The sequence below is a fragment of the Rousettus aegyptiacus genome, unplaced genomic scaffold (genome assembly GCF_014176215.1).
Source record: "Rousettus aegyptiacus isolate mRouAeg1 unplaced genomic scaffold, mRouAeg1.p scaffold_m13_p_12, whole genome shotgun sequence".
Lineage (NCBI taxonomy): Eukaryota > Metazoa > Chordata > Mammalia > Chiroptera > Pteropodidae > Rousettus > Rousettus aegyptiacus.
Window position 1 is genome coordinate 75117057 of NW_023416287.1, and position 18899 is coordinate 75135955.

At 38.2% G+C, this 18899-nt stretch overlaps 1 protein-coding gene across 1 annotated transcript in view; it reads right to left on the reverse strand.

Moving 5' to 3' along the window:
- Positions 1-3983: 3983 nt before the first annotated feature.
- Positions 3984-18899, reverse strand: part of SKOR2 (SKI family transcriptional corepressor 2) — a 38986-nt gene continuing 24070 nt past the window's right edge. Inside the window, exons 7-9 of the mRNA XM_016148417.2 lie at positions 16082-16149; positions 9582-9647; positions 3984-4708 (exon numbers count right to left, since the gene is read on the reverse strand). Coding sequence (XP_016003903.2) covers positions 9585-9647; positions 16082-16149 — 131 coding nt within the window. The 3' untranslated portion in view covers positions 3984-4708; positions 9582-9584. The remainder of the gene's footprint in view (positions 4709-9581; positions 9648-16081; positions 16150-18899) is intronic.

Below are 18899 nucleotides of genomic sequence, written 5' to 3' on the forward strand. Positions count from 1 at the left end.
TCTGACGCTTGAATCTGAAATTACCTAGCCTTCACATCCACTGGCCTCCCTTAGCCAAGTCGAAGGGCTAATGAGAACATAAAACGAAGTAAACGACATAACTGTGCATTGGAAAGTTTGTCACACCCATTGTTATGCTGTTGACTCATCAGAGCCCCCAAATAAAGAAAAGGTTTTGTAATCAGTTAAAGTTAACAGAAAATTTAAAATAACAGTGGTACTTAAAATAACAAGATAGAACCCCATTTCTCTCCCACATAAGAAATTTGGTAAAAACCTCATGCATATTATTTGAAAGTGCTGTTTTCTTTTAAAATGAAATACATTCTTAGAAAAAAGGAAAAGATTGTACTTCTTATGCACAATTTAATAGCTACATAGCATAGGATTACAAAGTTCTTAGGACTAAAACATATATGTATAAAATTTCCTATCCAGATCCTTATATGAAGCTGAATACAATTGTGCAGTATAAAAGTGATGGGGGTCATTGTAATAGCACATAAATGAGCTTCAATATGAATGTTCCACTTAAAACTGAAATTAAAACTTTAAAATTGGAAAAAAAAAAAACAAGAAAAGAAAAAACAAGAAATTTGGAAGTGGGCAGTCCAGAGTTGGAATGAGGCTCAGTAGTGGCCAGGGACCCCAGGTTTTATTATCTTTCTGTGCCGTACTAGCATTTGGCTTCTATCTTCAGTCACCACATGGCCCAAGATGGCTTCTGGGGCTCCACGCACATTACATGCACCTGAAAAGAGAGAAAGGGAAAGGAAAAAAAACTCTGCCCAACTAAGCCAAGCTCTTTTGAGGTTACCTTCCTGGGAGTTCTACATGTTTCCACATATACATCTCATTGACTTGAACATAGTCATGTGGCCACATCCAACTGCAAGCAAACCTGGGAAATGCAGCTTTTTATTTAGGTATATGGCCCCCTGAGAATGGACACTGTTGGAATCAACTAGCAACATGGTCATCTGAAACCAAATGGAATGTCAACATTCTTTGAGAGAGTGTTTAAAGTGATAACAGTGAAATGATCTTCTCTTGTGATTGGCTTAAACAAATGATATCCACTCAGTCAACAAAAAGAATTGTTTTGTGTAGCTACTACATGCCAGGGACTGTGTTCAGCCCTAGGGAGATGATAGTGAGCTAAAATGAACACCCTCTGCCCTCATAAAGTTTATAAAGTGTACCTTCCCACAAAAACAAGAGTGTATAATTACAAACTGTGGTGTGTTGTCTATAGGGAACCTTGTAAAATGGTCAGACTGGAACTTTGTGTGCTCAACTGTGTCTAGAGAGAAAGGAGCACTCTTCATCAGGCCTACAGGCAGCTGGAAGTGCCCTGTTAAATGATGTGATTATGCATCCTTAGCATGCCAATGGTGTTCTTCTTCTCTGACCTTCCTTCCTCACTGCTGACTAAGACTGTCTTAACTCTTGGTCTTAAATGAAAGAGATCCTGTCTGCTTGATCATATCTCCTATAGCTAGGAGAGGTTCTCCCTCTGCATTTCACAGATCTGAGGCTACACTCATTGCTCAGTCCAAGGATATTGGACTATGATGTCCCACTCCCCTTGCCTGTGGCAAATAGATGAGCATTCAAGGCATTCTGAGACTCAAAGACACCAGTCTGAAATGTCTTGTCTATCCCTATAGGAAATGCTTTATTGGTTAGGCCAGGATTTCTGCTTTGTTTTGCTGTGGCCCTTTCTGATCTTATAGTTTCATTTGGAATTAGGGGATTTTATTTGCACAGCTCATATTCTTCATTAGCTAATATTTGGGTTGACCTTGGAATTTTGACATGATAAACTAGTCAAAGGAGAAAGCACAGCGTTTTTCTGCTGTCATTTTGTGGGGCTGAGAATTATTTGTCCTTCGGAAGAGTGGCTTTATTTTTAGCCCCATGCAGTGCCTTAGATGGATGTTCTGTCTGTTTCTACAAGGCAGCTCAGATAACTCAATCATATCTAGTTTTAGGGACAAATACTTTTTGTTACAACTTAGGAGCATCAGGCATTGCTAGAATAGAAAGTAGATATTTACTCTCCTTGATGAGAAAATAGGTGGGTTAATGACATTTCTATACCATATGATGGATTTCCTTGACTCTTTTTCTCCAAAGCTTTTGGGTTTTGGTATATAACATCATAGTTGCATGGAGGATTGTTAAGCTCTAGTGATTGCAAAGAACAGACTGATTTTTAAAAAAACCTCGAATTACAGGGAAACTGTAAAGCTGTGAGAGTAAGGACAAGATGAGTCTTCTAGTGCTTAGGGAATGATGTGCAGCTGGGCTTCTCTGGAGCCTGGAATTTAGGTGGAGAGTTGAAAGGAACCAATGAGGTTTCAGCATTCTCAGTAGCAGAGGCCAGTGGTCTTCCCCCCTGAACCTGACCATTAACTCAGTTCAGAGCTATGCATGGTTAGTAACTCCAGGCTCTCAGACATACTTTGTCAAGTTATCTGGTTCTTATATCACTTTTGCTACAAGATTATTTGCTGATTTTAGCACTATTAACTCTGAGCCATTTACAGTTGCAATTGGAAAGAAAAGAATGACATTTCAGGCTTGTTTATATTGACAGTTGAAGCAGCTACAGGGACAAAGATCTTAAATTCATCAGCAAATCTGTTGGTTCTCCCTCAGGAATCCCTGGTCCAGCTACTTAGCTTGCTCTGAGTTTGCAGTGGATTCTGAAGAAAATGACCTCCGCTGTCCCCTGGTGGCTTGTCATGAAGTCAGGCTTGTGTCCTCCCAGATAATTTTCTGTAATTTTCACCTCTGGTATTATTGGCTTAAAGTATGAAGCTAGGATGCTGGGATTCCATCCCTACGTTAAATTTAGAGTGTGCATGGGAGAAAATGCTCCATCAATGTGACTGCCCAGTTTCAGAATCAGGTGCTATATCTGAAGGGCTGTGCAAGTCCTATGCCCAGACCCAGGCTCTTCTTGAAAGAACGCCTCAAAGAGAACATCCTGCGCTCTGTGTTTAGTCACAGTTTATTTTCTGTAGTCACGCGAACCTGTCCTCAGACTTTAGAACTTGGTTTAAATCTCTTCTCTGATCCCACTTCCCACCCTTCATGGGCTACAAGGAAAATCACAGTGAGTTATCCTTTCTTTGATTTCTTAATGTGGTGCTAAGGATGAGATAATGAAGATAGTGTGGAAAAGTATCAAATATCATGGTGATGCACTTTAAACCAGCGGTCCCCAAACTTTTTGGTACCAGGGACCAGTGCTCCTATGAGAATCTAATGCCTGATGATCTGAGGTGGAGTTGAAGCAGTGATGCTAGGGCTGGGGAGCAGCTGCAAATACAGATGAAGCTTTGCTAGCTGGCTCGCCTGCCACTCACCACCTGCTGTGGTGCCCAGTTCCTAACAGGATATGGACTGGTACTGGTCCACAGCCCGGGGGTTGGGGACCCCTGCTTTAAACCTCTTTTGAAGTATATCGATGGATGCCATTGGTGAGATGCCTCTCTGTTAGGTTGGTCTTTGGCAACCTCGGAGTAGGAGGTCATCCACAGCTGACTCTGTGCAACCCAGTACTAAAGCAATTCTGGCCTCCAAAGGGTTACAATTTGGGCCTCTCTCTCTCTCTCTGAAAAAAACAGAAATACCAAAAGGCAGAATTTTTGGTTTAAAATGATCTCATGGACTTTGTAGCAATATCACAGTAAAGACAAAAGCACAATACGAACTTCATCGCCAACACTGGTGGAAGACCTAGCAGGAATTTAGAACATTCTCTTATCCACATGACGAGCCTAATATGATAGGAGGACTCTAGCTGCTGACAATGGCCAAAGGCTCGTCTAGACTTTAATAATCATTTTGGAAGGAATTCCATTTTCAAAAATAATTTATTCAAATGTTTTATATCAAAATAATTCTAAAAAGTATTAGTTTATATTAGTTGACCCCAAGTAAATGTGCATTTAACTACATGAACACAACTATTACTTCATAGTTTTTTTATTATAGACTTTTTTTTATCCACATGAATGTTAAAGAAACTACAACAGAGTTAAATACCATTTTTGATAACATGATTATATTCTTAATTACACTCAATATTAAACTGTAAAATATTTCCAGAGGAATACAATCTTCATTCATACAGCAGGCAAAGTACCAGAGAGGAAGGGGCGTCATGTCAGTCTGTCCAGTTTGCTATGAAAAGCAACGTTGTATGGCTGATGCCATCGTAGCTGTCAAAACGTGATCCCCACTCCTAGGACAGGTCTTGTGTCTTCTTTCCACCAAGATTCACTTCTTCAATAGTAAAAGACAGTCTTTAGAGCTGCTCTCTCTAAGTGGGCAGCGCTGAGATCACTGGAGACCGTCCCTGGATTTCCCGCCTCTGATTGGCTAACAGCACTCCCAACACTCCGGGTTAAGTTGGCCTTAAAAACACAAAGACTCAAACTTTGGTTCCACCAAAAGATGCAACAAGCACTGACTGCTCTGGTTGGCTCCCCCCTCCCCCCGCGAATTAATGGCCGCCACAGTCTATTTTACATGGTTGTCCATGCGGCTTTGAGGTCACTTGTCCTTGGGTTCTCTTGAACGTGAGTTTGTATTTGATTCCCAAGCCCTGTCGATCGCAGTCTTTATGTGGGTCAGAAGTGCGCAGTGGCAGGCTGTATCTTACAAGAGGACAAGAATAAGTGGGTCTGTGCACCTGGGATAAGACAAAAAGCACAAATGACAACCTCAGCATGACACAATCAGATCATTTAAAACTACTTAAAGTATTATTTAGGATATCCTTAATAGAAGACATTCTTAGTACGGTTTGAACAAAACCCTTTAAATAGTGACCATGAAATCATCTTCCTTTTTACGTGTATTTGCCTATCTTAGGTTATGCGCCTCCACTGACAGTGAGGTAAACTAGAAGAACTACTAAATCAGAGTGCAATGGTTTGCTATGCCTTCTTTACAGTCAAGCCATTTGTTTTTGTTTTTTTTTTTTGGCGGGGGAGGGTGATTCTAGAAGCTCCGATTTGTTGTTGGGCAAACATTAAGACAGCCTGCAGTGAAAGAGGCAGACAGAATTTCACGCTCTAGTGCCTGCTGGCTTTGCCTGGATGGTCCAAGTTACATCTATTTTTCCCGTTCTGGAGTGTTAGAGCAATTACAGAAGTATGACTGGAGTTCTTGTGATTCAGTATCAATGAAACCACAGGATTGGTTATTAACTGCATGTTAGTAACTGATACTAGGAAATGTGAATTCAGTTACGCTTTCAGGCTATAAATCAGAGAAAAGCAGGTGAAGCGTGGGTCACAGAGCTGGGTGGCCTGGCTCAATCCTGCCACTTGCCAGCAGCGGGACCACCGATAGCTTACTCATCTCTCTGCGTTTCAGTTTTCTCAGTAGCAGAATGGTCAAAGTAGCAATACTTCTATGAATGGGTTGTTTTGAAGATTAAATAAGATAATTGACACAAAGTACTTAGAGCAGTGGGAGTACACACTGTCATTCTAAATGGAGACACTTGAAAGAAACTGGTCCTCTTATGTCTGACTACAGATGAGAGAAATGGATATGCCTCTTCCCCTTTTTGTCTTTGATCTATACAAAAGGAAGTCACAGACTGTCCAATTGCAATCCCTCTACATCTTTTAAAGACCTTTTCTTTGTTGTTGTTGTTGTTTTTAGCAATTCTAGAAGTAAAATAAAAATAACAGAGTTTACCAAAGAGGTAGATATTGTTAACATAGGAAAAAATCAAACTCTATATTTTCAAACTCTCCATAAGGATGTAAAGTAGCAATTAGTGATGAAGAAAATGCAGATATAAGGCAAAACTAGGTGGGTCATGCCCTTGAGTGTTACATATGGTCTTGAGCAGGCTTTAATAAAAAGCATCCCCTTTGTGGGAAGGGAGAGAGAATACGCCATGGAAGAGTCAGAATTTTGGAGCTGGCAAAGACTTTGATCAGATTTGGCCACCCACATTTTATAGATGAGCATGAGACTCAGAGATTAAATGACAACATAAGGAGGTAGTGTCAGATTTAGAAGCCAGACTTCCTCAAAATCTGCCCAAGGATTCTAGTCAGACAGAGAAATGGCTTTAGAGTCAAATAGACCTGGATTGAATCCTGACTTTGTCACTGATAGCTAAGTGACTTCACTGAGCCTCAATGTTCTCAGGCATGAAATAGGGATAATAACAGGACCTACTTTATAGGGTCGTTAGGGTCAAAAGTTATAATGTAGCAAAGAATTTAGTCTACTACCTGGCATAGTTAGTGCTCAATAAATGATAGTTATTATTATTTCCAGTTTGGTCAATGAGTTTCTGTGTGACAATGAACAAGCCGTTTCCTGTGATTCACTTTCCACTTACATGAAATGATTGAGCTCTCTGTGAAAGACATGGATGTTTCAACCAAGTACATGAATGACATTTGCATAATGTTAAATGGTGCTTGGAAGAAAAAAAAAAGTAAAGTGATAACTAAATTAGCATTAACACCATGGCATTTCACATGGATTACAATGGAGTGTCTGTGCAGGACACAGAAACAACCAAGGTAAGAAAGACCATCAGAATAATTCTGGTGTTAAAAGCAGTCCCAGAATAAAACACAGAATGTTTTGAAACCTTTTTCAAATCATTTCCATTGTGCGCGTGAGCTTACAATGAAATAAATCCACAGAGCAGTAGAATGTCTAATCTACTAGGGCTTATTTTAGGAGGTGGTTTGAAGATAAATAAAATAAACTGCACTTTACACAGCTGGCAGCTAAACAAATAGAATTCATTGCCCCAAGGGGGACTACGCCTAAGTTGAAGAAAGGTTTAGATAAATTCACGGGTAATGAATCTTTAAGGAGTTATCGAAGGAAAGTTAAGAGTATTTAGTGTACATGCCTAAATTTGGAGGTTGGTACTGTTAAGAACAGCAATTTGGCTCTTCTCATGGAGTTGCACAGTTAGTAATCTAGTCTGGGTGGACCTTTATTTTGACTCAACACGGAATTTCTTACATCCTAATGTAGGGCAAGAAAGATTTGTAGAGCAGTGATATGTAGCGGTACTTGCTCGGCTTATTAAGTGGATTGCCTGTGGTTTTGAAAAGCTTCCTCCTCTTAATAGTCATATTGGAATCCACTGGGTGGCAAGAACACAGCACACTACCTTAAGGGTCACTCTTGCATAAGACATTAATGCATCAGTCCCTAATTTGGAAACCTGTGGTCACTCAGCAAGACAGAATTTGTCTCTCTCCCTTGGTGTAATGATTTTTATTTTGTAATCTCTCTTGGGGTAATTCCTTGCAGGCTTGGCATGTCGAGAATCAAATACTGCCTCTAACAATATGGTCGTGATTCTCTGCTTGGCTGATTTAGCTCAGCATTTAAGTAACCACTAATCTTCTGAAAGCACCAGGGTCTACTTAGAGAAATCCCTGTTGTCTGCAAGGATGGAAACAAAATCAGCGTGGAGGAAGCATTAGTTACTAAATACAAATCAATCTTTTTTTCCACCTAGCTGTAAGCTAAGTCACCATCAGGGGCATGGTTTCTGGGCAGTGAATCTTCATTTTGTAGGTGTAAGAGCCTCTCGTGTCTGACAAGCAGGGAGGATGAGTTGAGGAAGTGGAAGGAGTAAAAAGAGAGTTTACTGGAGTTCCTACATATAAATCAAACTACACTCTAATGGATGAATCTCACAAACATGGAGTAGAAGAAGCCAGACACAAGGGAATATTCTACAGAACGTCCTTTACTAAAGCTGAGAAGCAGGCAAAGCTACTCTTGATTGAGGTGGAGGAGTAGCTGGCCAGGAATACAAGGTATCTGGTTGCTGGAAACCTAAGTGCGTTCATCTGGTGAAAATCCACTGAGTTTTAATTTGTAGACTTCATGATTTTATGTGTTATATAACTTTATCGTTTATAGATTTTGCTGAATTTGTTATACTTCGATAAAGGGCTATTAACAAAAACATCCTAATATATCCTCTTTGAAAGAAAAATTGGTTTGACATTTTGGGTTTCTCAGCGTTAATTTGGATGATTCTTGCCTTGATTACCTCGATATTCTAGGTTAAGATTTACCAGAGTCTGAATGTTTTAAAATTATTCATTTCACTCTGCTGGTGCAAATCTGTCTACTATAAAGAGAAATTGCCCAAAGTCAGCTTCAGACTCAAGAAAAATATTTGAATCTATAGAATAGAGCCAAACTCACAGGCCCATTTGCGTATAACTTTATGGAGATGGAAACAAAATAACTTATTATTTGACCATCTCTGTTGCAGAAACATCTGCTCACAGAAGACAGGAAGTACAAGCATTGAAAGCGAGTAGGCACTGGACCTAAAATCGCAAGAGCCCTAGAATTTCTTCTTGGCTTTGCAACACAGACATAAAGCATCCATCTCTATTCACCGTACCTCAGTTCCCTGTACATAAAATTAAGACCAAGCATGTGAATGAGAGTGTCTTGGAAAGAATTCGGAACTCCTGATTAATGACAAATACTGAAGTTTATCACTAATAAAGGTGATGGCAAGAAACAGGATTGTCATTGCACATGGTAGGGAAGGCTTTTGGTAGACAGAAGAAAGTCACAAAGGAAGAAAAGGAACTGTGAGCCTGAATTCTTTTTTGCTAATAAACTCCATTGGTTTGAAATCATGTTCCAGAAGGAAGAAGTGGGGAGAATTATTCGAATGGGAATGGATCAAACTGATAAATGATCACAATCCTATTGGCTATGAACACTTACTAAAGCTACCTCTAGAATTTGAGGTTTTTCCTGATTTAATAATTCCAATTGTTAGGTCATCCAATGTATTATTACAGAAACGACAAAGTCCTATTTTTTGCATTCCTTCAAATCTAATAATTACATATTTCTTCTTTCAAATAATCAAAAAGTTGCTTTTGAAATGTTTATGTTCTGAATATAGTCAGTGAATTTTCACTGTCTTCTTTTCCTTAGGAGTCCAGAACATTTGTCTTTTAAATTGTTGCCATTGAACCTGGATGCAACCTTGAACCTGGCTTCAGCTGTGGAGAAACTGTTATTGGTTTAGGGGAAGAATGAATTACAATTCCTAGAGCACAAGTTCTCAAAGGTCTATACCACTCCAATTGTTCATATCACCATCTGTCAGGAAGCCACTCAAAGTCAGATTTCGGGAGAGTTTTTGGAAGTTAAAGAGAGACTGAGAAGATGAGACACAATAAGTGTGATTGCTGACACTTTGGTTTCCTTCAGGGGCAGAAATTGGGACGTCAGGTTGAATCAGAAAGAGCAAAAATCCTCAAAACACAATGAAGATCTACAAACTGAAGGGAGAATTTCCTTAGTTTTAGGAATTTTCCACAGAATTTATAAGACCCACTTAACTGTCCATTTAGGAAGTCCCAAGTCCAGATATAACAAAGTTCATCAATATATTGGCTTAAACACAGAATGCAATTTTACAAATCAGTTGGACTGTTTCAAATTCATCAATAAAGAACACAGCCAAACAATAGAAGTTCAGAGAGTTAAGGAAAATCTCTTTCCTTAAAAGGCGAACTCACCTTTTAGCTTTTGCTGAGATGAGCACCAAGCTTTTCTTTCCTGATCAAGCTTGCTGCATAGGGGATCTGTAAGATAAAAACAAGCAAAACTCTCCAGGTAAGCCAAATGTGGAAACAGATGTATAATGGAGACCTTTCATCATGCCTAACAATTTGAATGCCAATGGATCCTCCCTAAGGAGAAAAGGTCTCCATCTGCTCAGCAGTATGGAGCTTCTGGGGTATAACATTCCTAAGCCGTGTTAAAAAACACAATAAGGACAGAACAGGTGATTGCACTAGAGTGTTGCTACAGTTAGTCTCTGAGGTTATTATGTGACATTGCACCTAAAGGAGCTTTTTAAAATTTGCATTTAATAATATGGCATTCTTATTTTTTATTTAGGTACGAAAACTAACATGATATTATCATGTATGTCCAAGGTCACAAAACAAGAATGTGATTACAAACTAGTTCAATGTAATCTTTCATTTAATCAGAGTGATGAAATATACTATCATTATAATTCACATATAAGATTGACAAACTAAACAAAAACTACTACTCTGGGTAATTTCCTAATAACTACAAAGAAGCATCAGAAATAATGCACTGAATGGAAAATATGACCTTGGGAATTCTACCTAGATAAACTTGAGAAGTACTTTTCACTACTGGGGTGTCGAATGAAAGCCTATCGTGTTTGATATGTGGCTTTTCATTAGAAAATTCAAATGGTTGAAATTGGACAACATATATTATTTAGATTTGCCTCTGCACTAACCCCAGTTAAGATATTCTATCATTATGTTACTTACGTTCATCCCTACAAGGCTAAACTCAGAACTCTACGGATTGAATCTCTTTTACACTTAAATAAATATTCAGCTTTCTAAAATGTAACATGAAGTATGGCAGTCATGTAAAAGCAATGAGGGAAATAAAATTATTATCATTCAACTAGGCAATGTTTTTTTAATAGTTATATACATTCCCCTTATACCCAGCAGAATATTTATTTTTTGCTCTCCTGGTCCACTGGTTCATAAATACAGATCTTTGTTAATAGGAAGGAACCACGAATATACAGTGATGTTAGTAACTATGATTAGCTGGACATTTTGCCATAATAACCAGTCAGTTGAGTCAAACAGTCATTTTAATGGAAAACAAAGGACGAGACTAAAATAACCACCTCACTATTTTAATACGCAACCACAACATGGATGTGTCCAATAGGCATAGATCTGATAAAGGGCATGGATAGTAGTTCGAAATTAATGATTCATATAGTACCATTAATAGTTCGGTGTCCTAATCTCACAGTTTAAAACGTGAGCTGAGATCAGCTAGATAACTATGACAAGAACAGTTACACAGGGACCTACTCTAGTTACCTCTTTTTTTCCACTCGAGGTTATGCTACACCTGCTATTAACAGAGACACACTGAATCTTGATTTTTTCATTAGGGTGCATGCTGTAATATGCCAAAACAGATGGATCACCTCTCTCTTTAGATGCGTAATATAACAGAGACTTGAAAGGCATTATGTTATTTAGGATAAAAAGTAGAATTGATATAAACCTTGAGGTATGAGGAATTACCTCATAGAATGTATTTGTGCCACTCTCAAATTTAGAAAGAGTCCTCAACATCAATATTAGACACCATCAAGATTTGGTGTCTGCTCTCGGCCAGGCACTTCCTGAGATAAGTTAACATTAGCATGGGCCATCTCATCAAAGTCAGTAAACTACTCATCCTAACCCAAAGAAAACTGCCTGAACAGTACTACTTTCAGATCTCAGTCAGAATACCTTTTTCTTTCTTCCTTCCTTTCTTTCCACCCCCATCCCCCGAAACCACAATGAATATTTTCTTAAGATGGGAAACTGAAAAGGAAAAGAAAAAAGGACTCAGGGGGATGAAAGTACATTTTATCCCAAATAAAAGTACATTTTAAAATTACATTTTATCCCAAATCTCCAGACCTGGAATTTAAATCTGTGTAAAAAGAATTATCCCACTCAAACCTTGACTGTTGCATTTCTTTCATTAAAAGAAAATGAAATAAAATCCAAACAAAAACAAAAACACAAAAGCAAAAGATTGTGAGCTAAAATTCATATATTTTTAATTCTAAGTCCTAGACCATGAATGGTAAATAAAGAATATATTAGCGCATGGCCCAAGTGTTCATAAAAGCACCCTATTTCATTGATTCTATGATGTATCTCCCCCTCACATTTTAAATCTCTGAAATTTGATATATTATAATGGATAGTATCTTAGAACAATAGTTGGAAGCTTCTTTTCTTGTGATGCATCAAGTAATGTTGCCTCTTACAATTGACATTACTTTAGATTCCATGATATGCAATACTGAATTTACAGAGACCTCGGCAAATATTCCCCAGTGTGAGAGCTCAGGATCCTAGGGGCTCCATTTAAGCTAATTATTACACATAAAGTTCCCATAATAGAATTTACAAAAGCTTTCTTTTCATTTTGACCAACTTAGAAATCACTGAGACTGGCATGGACAAACAAACAAACAAATAAAAAACCCTTAAAGTTATTTTATAACTTCTAAATTACTTAGTGAGGTATAGCCTATCAAATGTATTGGGGTCTTACCAAAAAAGATAACTTCTTAATTTGTGCTTAGAGAGTTAGCTTGAGCTCAAACATGCAGGAAGGTCAACATCTTGAAAGGATAAAGATGAGTAGAGGCTATATAACTAAGGAACAAGTGATTGCATTGTCAAGATGTATGGCAAAAGAACAATAATTGGGAAAGGACCCTCTGTAGCCAAAGTGCTGAAGACTCTTTTTCTTTTTTCTTTAGTGCTAGAGAATCTTAAGGCAGATTCCACCAGAGAAGTTCAGACTTTTATGAAGTCCTCTGACTTGCAGGCACCTCCTTTTGTTGCATATTTAGCCAAAAAATCCAAATCCTCTAGTGGCCCAGGGACCTTTTTCTAAAAATGTACTGCAAAAAGTAACTAGGCTACCTCTTTTAAAAAATATAAAACATATTTAAAAAATTCTCTATCATCTTGAGACGACAGAAATCTGGGCAATTCCTATCCTAATGAACATGGAGGCTCTCTAAGAAAATACTATATCACTGAAGAGCTGTAAGAGGGACCGTCCCCTGGCCGAGATAAGACCTAGAGCTCCTTTTCCTGTAAGGAAGCAGTGTGCCCCCACCATCAGGAAGCTGTTAACTGCCTTTTTTTTTTTTTTTTTTTTTTTTTTTTTTTTTTTTTTTTACCAGTCCACAGTGAACGAAACATTAGTACTAAACCTTTTGATTGATTATTTTGATTATTTTACTTGAGGCTTTCAATGGAGAACTTTCAGACCCTTTCCTCTGGTTGCTTGTGACTGCAGCATTCTGGAAAAACAGCAGAGGGCACTTCAAGACTAGCACATTTGCTCCATCTGAGCCTCTTGGTAGTGATCTAGCAAGTTCAAAGGATCAGTATCTGGGTCTAGGCTCTCTGTTACAGCATGTCCTTCAAGAACTATAGCTGAAAAAGAGCACGTCTTTAACTCTGAGAGGGTAAGGTCTATATCTTATATGTACATTAGTAGCTTATATAGAAGTGCACTTGCTCAAAAAATTGCTGCCAAATTAGCAATGAAAGAAAAAAGGTTATCAAGGCATCATAATAGTCCAGCCTACAAAAACTTGAATCAAAAGTTTATAAAGAGTAAAATAGTTTCACCTTTTTTATATAAAAAAAATTGAAATGTAATTGATCTATAACATTGGGTTAGTTTCTTTACCTTCTTCTTAACCCTAAGGGGTGATGGATTTTGTTTTTAAAGAGGAACATATTTTTCCTAGAGTCACAATTCATTTGTGGCTCTTTATTATATCGAACAGCAATATCTTCATGAACTTGTTTAATTCTGTAACTTTTGAATTTGGTGTATAGGGAGAGGAATATCTTTCTTTGCTCGGATAAATAAATCTAGTTTAGTAATGAAAACATTTTAAGCATTTGAAACCCTGGGGCAGAGGTGGGGGACTTTAACACAAACTATGTTATGAACTATAAAACTCTAATTTTGAGGATTGCCAGATGAGACGGGGTTTGGGAGGGATGGGTAAAAAGGGGAAAGGATTAAGAAATACAAATACAAATTGGTAGTTACAAAATAGTCACAGGGATGTAAGGAATAGCACAAAGAATATAGTCAATAATGTTGTAATAACTATGTATAGTATCAAATGGGTACTAAATTTATAAGGGTGATCACTCCATAAGTTATGTAAATGTCTAATCACTACATTGTACACCTGAAACTAATATAATATTATATGCCAACTATAATTGCAAAATAAAAAACAATTTTAAAAATTTATTCAGTTAAGAAAAGAACTACAGAACTTGAATTTTAAGCTATTTTAAAAAGTTAGCTGTGGTCATGTATAAATGTTAAATACTGCATATGCTTTACATCTGACATTAAGATAAATGCACATTCATTTATAAATGCACAGAGAGTCAATCGTTTGTCTCTATAGTCATCACAACTTGGCACTTAACAAACTGGAAAAGGAAGTGATGGTGCAGAAATTATAGTCAGTGGAGAATCCAAAAATGCAGGAGCCGAAGAAATTCATAAGTTTTCTTTCTACGTCAATGATACCCAAGATGCTTTCGATATAATCTTTTGAATAAGAACACTGTGTAACAGCATAGTATAAATGCATTATGAATCTATGGGAATCGTTACAAAATATGGTTTTAATATATCTGAATTCTCCATTATTGCAGGATAGAAAGGGTTTTTATCTTACCTAAAGAAAAAAAAATACCTATTCTGTAGGCAGATGACTCTTCTGTAATGTATGATCTGTAAATTTTAAATATAAAATAATGAAATAATTTTGAGCGAATTGTTGGGTTCTCAGGGAGCAAAATATGTAACCATATTTACTGATGAATTAGATCATTCAACCAAAAATATTGAGAAAGTCAATAATTGTGATACCTAGCAACTACTTGATAATCTTTAGATATAATTTTTTAGGGCATTTCTCCCCAGGTATGTTAGCAAATCGAACGAGCTCAATAAAAGACTAGATAAAATTTTTTTTGAGTAATCTTGTGTCTGCTGCCTCAGTTCTAAAGCATATGGTATAACGTGAACACAAATCCTTTCTGCACAAAAATATCTCCAGACACCAGGGCTTAAACAGTTCTACTATCAAAGTACTACTTTGAGAGGGGGTACATCATTCAATCAATCACTTACATTGGTATTAGAGCATTTTATGACTTGCATGGGCTGTTCATGTTTATTACATACTTACATCTTACTATATCCCTATCAGGGCACTAGTTTAGACCTTACAAGAGGTCCTTGTGGTTGAAGAACTGACCCTTAATGAACTATATGGGATGAGTCTTGAACTCATATGTGCAGACGACCTTAAAACTTATGTCTGCTAGTCATGAAGACAGTACAGTAATATATGAGCTCCCCATAATTCAATAGTATGTGCCTTTCATTAGTAGTTTTGGTAAGTAGTTACTTAGCACAAAAGAATGTTTGAGGAAATCAGGACTGAACCAGGGAAATTTGGAAAAGAATTAAGAGGACTGCTGTGTGAGAATATCAGAGAAGGGGCAGCACAGACAGTTCTGCCAAGATACATACTTAATGGTATAAGGATAACATGGATCGGCTCAGAAATGCCGGCAACCCGAATTATATAACATGCTGTGACTAATACTGAGGACCAGCGTATGTCTTTGCCCAGGTGATTAAAAATACCTCCCAAATTCTAAGCAGAAATGATTTCCCATTGCACTCATGAAAATGAGGAAGCTGGAGAGACTGCACTGGTGAATAATACTAGAAGTATCTGCATGGGGACAGAGGGTGAGGAACTCAGAAGGAAAAAAAACAAATAAAACAAAAAAAAAACCCAATGATATTTATTTATCAGACATTTTCCTGTTTTTCTGTTTCCATATAAATAGATCTTAGTGTCCACCTTTCAATATGATTAGAATAGTGAGTAACATACTTCATTTGGAAATAACTCCTTTGTTTTCATATGTCAAGTTAATTTGATTGATTAATTGTGTTTAGTCAAAGTTCTATTGACAATGGAGAGCCATGCTCAGGTCTGAGTAGTGAAAGGAGGGGAAGATGACACTTGCCCTTCACTGAGTTTCTGGTGCATGCCAGCACTGTGCTCAGAAGTTTGCACAGTGGAAGACGATGCAGGTACCTCTGGCTCGCCCACAGAAACAATTTACACATCTGTCTATAAACACATGGTAGGTAGTTACATTCAGAGGAAACATCCTGACACATCTGTTTAATCCTGTATCTAAGTAAATCTCTTGGTAATTAGTATCTAAACCAGCTGAGAAAAAAGTGGACCAAAGGATTTCACAGCAAAAACATGAACAGTTTCATACACATTGGGTGATTTGACAACAAGCCCATCCCATTGCATTTATTTTTAAGTAGAAATGCATCTTACAATTTGTAACTGTTGCACCATTTCTTCTCGGTAGGCTAGTTCCCTTTTCATCTGATCTTGAAAATTATCTAGTAGGAGAGAGAAATAGAAAAAGAAATTAATTAAGGGGAAAAATCTATTTTTAGCATATTTCTTAAAAATATTACTGATAGTCCCATAGAAACCCCTTTCCCTTTTGGTATTTTTTCAAAGTAAATAATATGGTTGCTTGAGGGATATTTTTAAGACTCTAATTTAATCATAACAGACAGTAAACTATGAGAGGGTAAAGTCTCTCTCTTATATTTTACAGTATCTCAGGACCCATCTAGCACAACCTCGCATGTAATGATTACTCAGGAATGTCTGGTGCAATCATGTTCTCTAACCTTTGCACACTTGAGCAAGTCACAGGTATTGAGAACTTCCACTGTGTTCAGAAGTCCAGAGTGAGTGAGGAGGGTGAACTTGAGATCATAGGAAATTCGGGCCCTTGTGCATGGAATGCCTTTTAGGTGATAAGACATGGGTCTATCAGATATGTCTGTCTGGCTTCACTGCAGCTCATCTCATTTCTAAGAGAGTGAAAAAAATACTCTGGCCTAACTCTTCCGAACTGCAAACTCTCTATCCCTAAAAGAGCCTTATTCTATGGTCTTACTTGGGTCTAGTATGGTTTTACAGAGCTTACCTCAATCTGAGAAAGAAGGAGCTTTCAGAGATATTGTTATGTGATGTATCTTTTCCACTCTACACACTGATCATTTTTATTGCATTTATGTAAAGATGATTTCCCAATATATATCACATTGTTGCACTTTTTTATGTGATCTCTTTAGAAGTGTGGACTCGGCTAACCAGCTTTTTCTGCTTTAAATTAACACAATTTCATATAGAATCTGTGGTGGATGGTCAGGTCAGCAGTTTAAAGAAACCAGAAACGTTGTCAACATCTTTTTCTCTCCTCTTCCTTTTACCTCTATAGCCAACTGGCGAGTAAGTCCTATACATTCTACCTCCATCACCTCCTCTCTACCATTGTTACCTCCCAAATGCAGATACCTCTTCCCTGAATGGTTTTCCAGGTGACCATCTTTCCTCAAGTCCCTCCTCCAAAATCTCTTTCATTCTTCCGCTTAAACAATTTGCATTGGCTTCCCATTGCTTTCAAGATAAGTTCTTTACCATTCGTGAGATGCTGGGTACTTAGAAATAAAAAACATTGTTCTTTTTTTTTTTTTTACTTCTTAAACCTCAAACATGTATTATATGTACGTATGCATTTACTTATTCTTAAAGAATTTATTTTTAAGAGCAATTTAGGTTCAAAACAAAATTAAGAGGACGGTACAGAGGTTTCCCATATGCCCCTTGCCCCTACACATGCATAGTCTCTCCCGCTATCAACATCATTCACCAGAGTGATATATTTGTTACCATCAATAAACCTACATTGACACGTCATAATCATCCTAAGTCTGCATTTACCTTAGGGTTCACTCCTGGTAGTGCACATTACATGGGTTTGGACAAATGTCTAACAATATATATTCATCATTATAGTATCGTACAGGGTATATTCACTGCCCTAAAATCCTCTGTGCTCTGCCTAGTCATTCCTCTTCTCCACCTTACTCCTGGCAACCATTTATCTTTTTATTGTCTCCCCAGTTTTGCCTTTTATAATACGTTTTTGTTTTTTTTTTTTTAAAAAAAAAAAAACCAATCACTACTTTCATTTATGAATGTGAAAGGTACAGTTCTAGAGATAAGTACACGGTACAATGCAATGGTGAAGGGAGAAGCCTTCATTCCCTTGGGGAGTTAAGGTAGGGGGAACGCTTGAGCGGAGAGGTAGAGATTAGCATGTAACACAGAGACGTGGAAGGAGGCATCGGGAACAGCAAGGGGCTCAGCTGGTTGCAGCAAAAGGGGTGGGGGAAGCCCCCTGCACCCCATCACCCATCAATCCATTCTCCAGTCTGCACACATTGCTCCCAGCTTCTTTGTGCTGCGGTGCTACTCTTACAGCAAACAGCTCCCTGTCCTTTAAAGTCCAGCTTAAATGTCATCGCTTCCAGAAAATTCTCTCTGATTCTCCTGCCCTCTTCTGCCAGAATCAGTCATCCTTCTTTGTACTTCTCCAGCATTCTGTACATACTTCTATTAACGCATCCACAATTACCTACTATGATTAGTTGTTCTGCGTTTGTCTCCCAGCTAACCAGTGACCCCTTGGAGGGAAGCAAGGTAAGTTTTAGACAACAATAATTTCCAAAGCCCACTGCAGTGCTTGGTACACAGCAGGGGTTAGTTAGTGAATTTGGGTGAGAAGAGTACTGAAGGTCTGGACTTTGCCATGGACAGCAATTATTCCATCCTGGGGGCTCTGACTTTTACCTGTGTGTAGAGCAATTTAGGTTCTACAAGTATGTAGAATGATGTGCTCTGTAGGTCCTTCCTGGCTCTAGCGCTTTATAATTCGGTGACAAGGTAAATTGGTTTGGTTGGGCTCCCATCACCCAGTTCTGTCCTTCCTGTGCTGGGTGAGGGGCAGTGGGTGATTTCAACGTACTCTAATAATGATGAGGGGCGAGGTGCTATGTGAGGGGTTGGCACGCACCTCACCACCTCGGGATGCTGTGGAGGCAGGTCAAAGCCCACAGGCTGGGCACAAACTGCCCTGGTTCCAATGGCCCTGCACCTGGGCTCAAATCCTTCCAGGAAGATCGGTGTGTTTTCAGGCACTAGGGCACATCCCAAGCAGGTCTCTGTCTATGAAGGAAATAGCTTTCCTCTGAGCCTCCACAGGTTCCTCTGCCCCTCTAAGGCAGTGGTC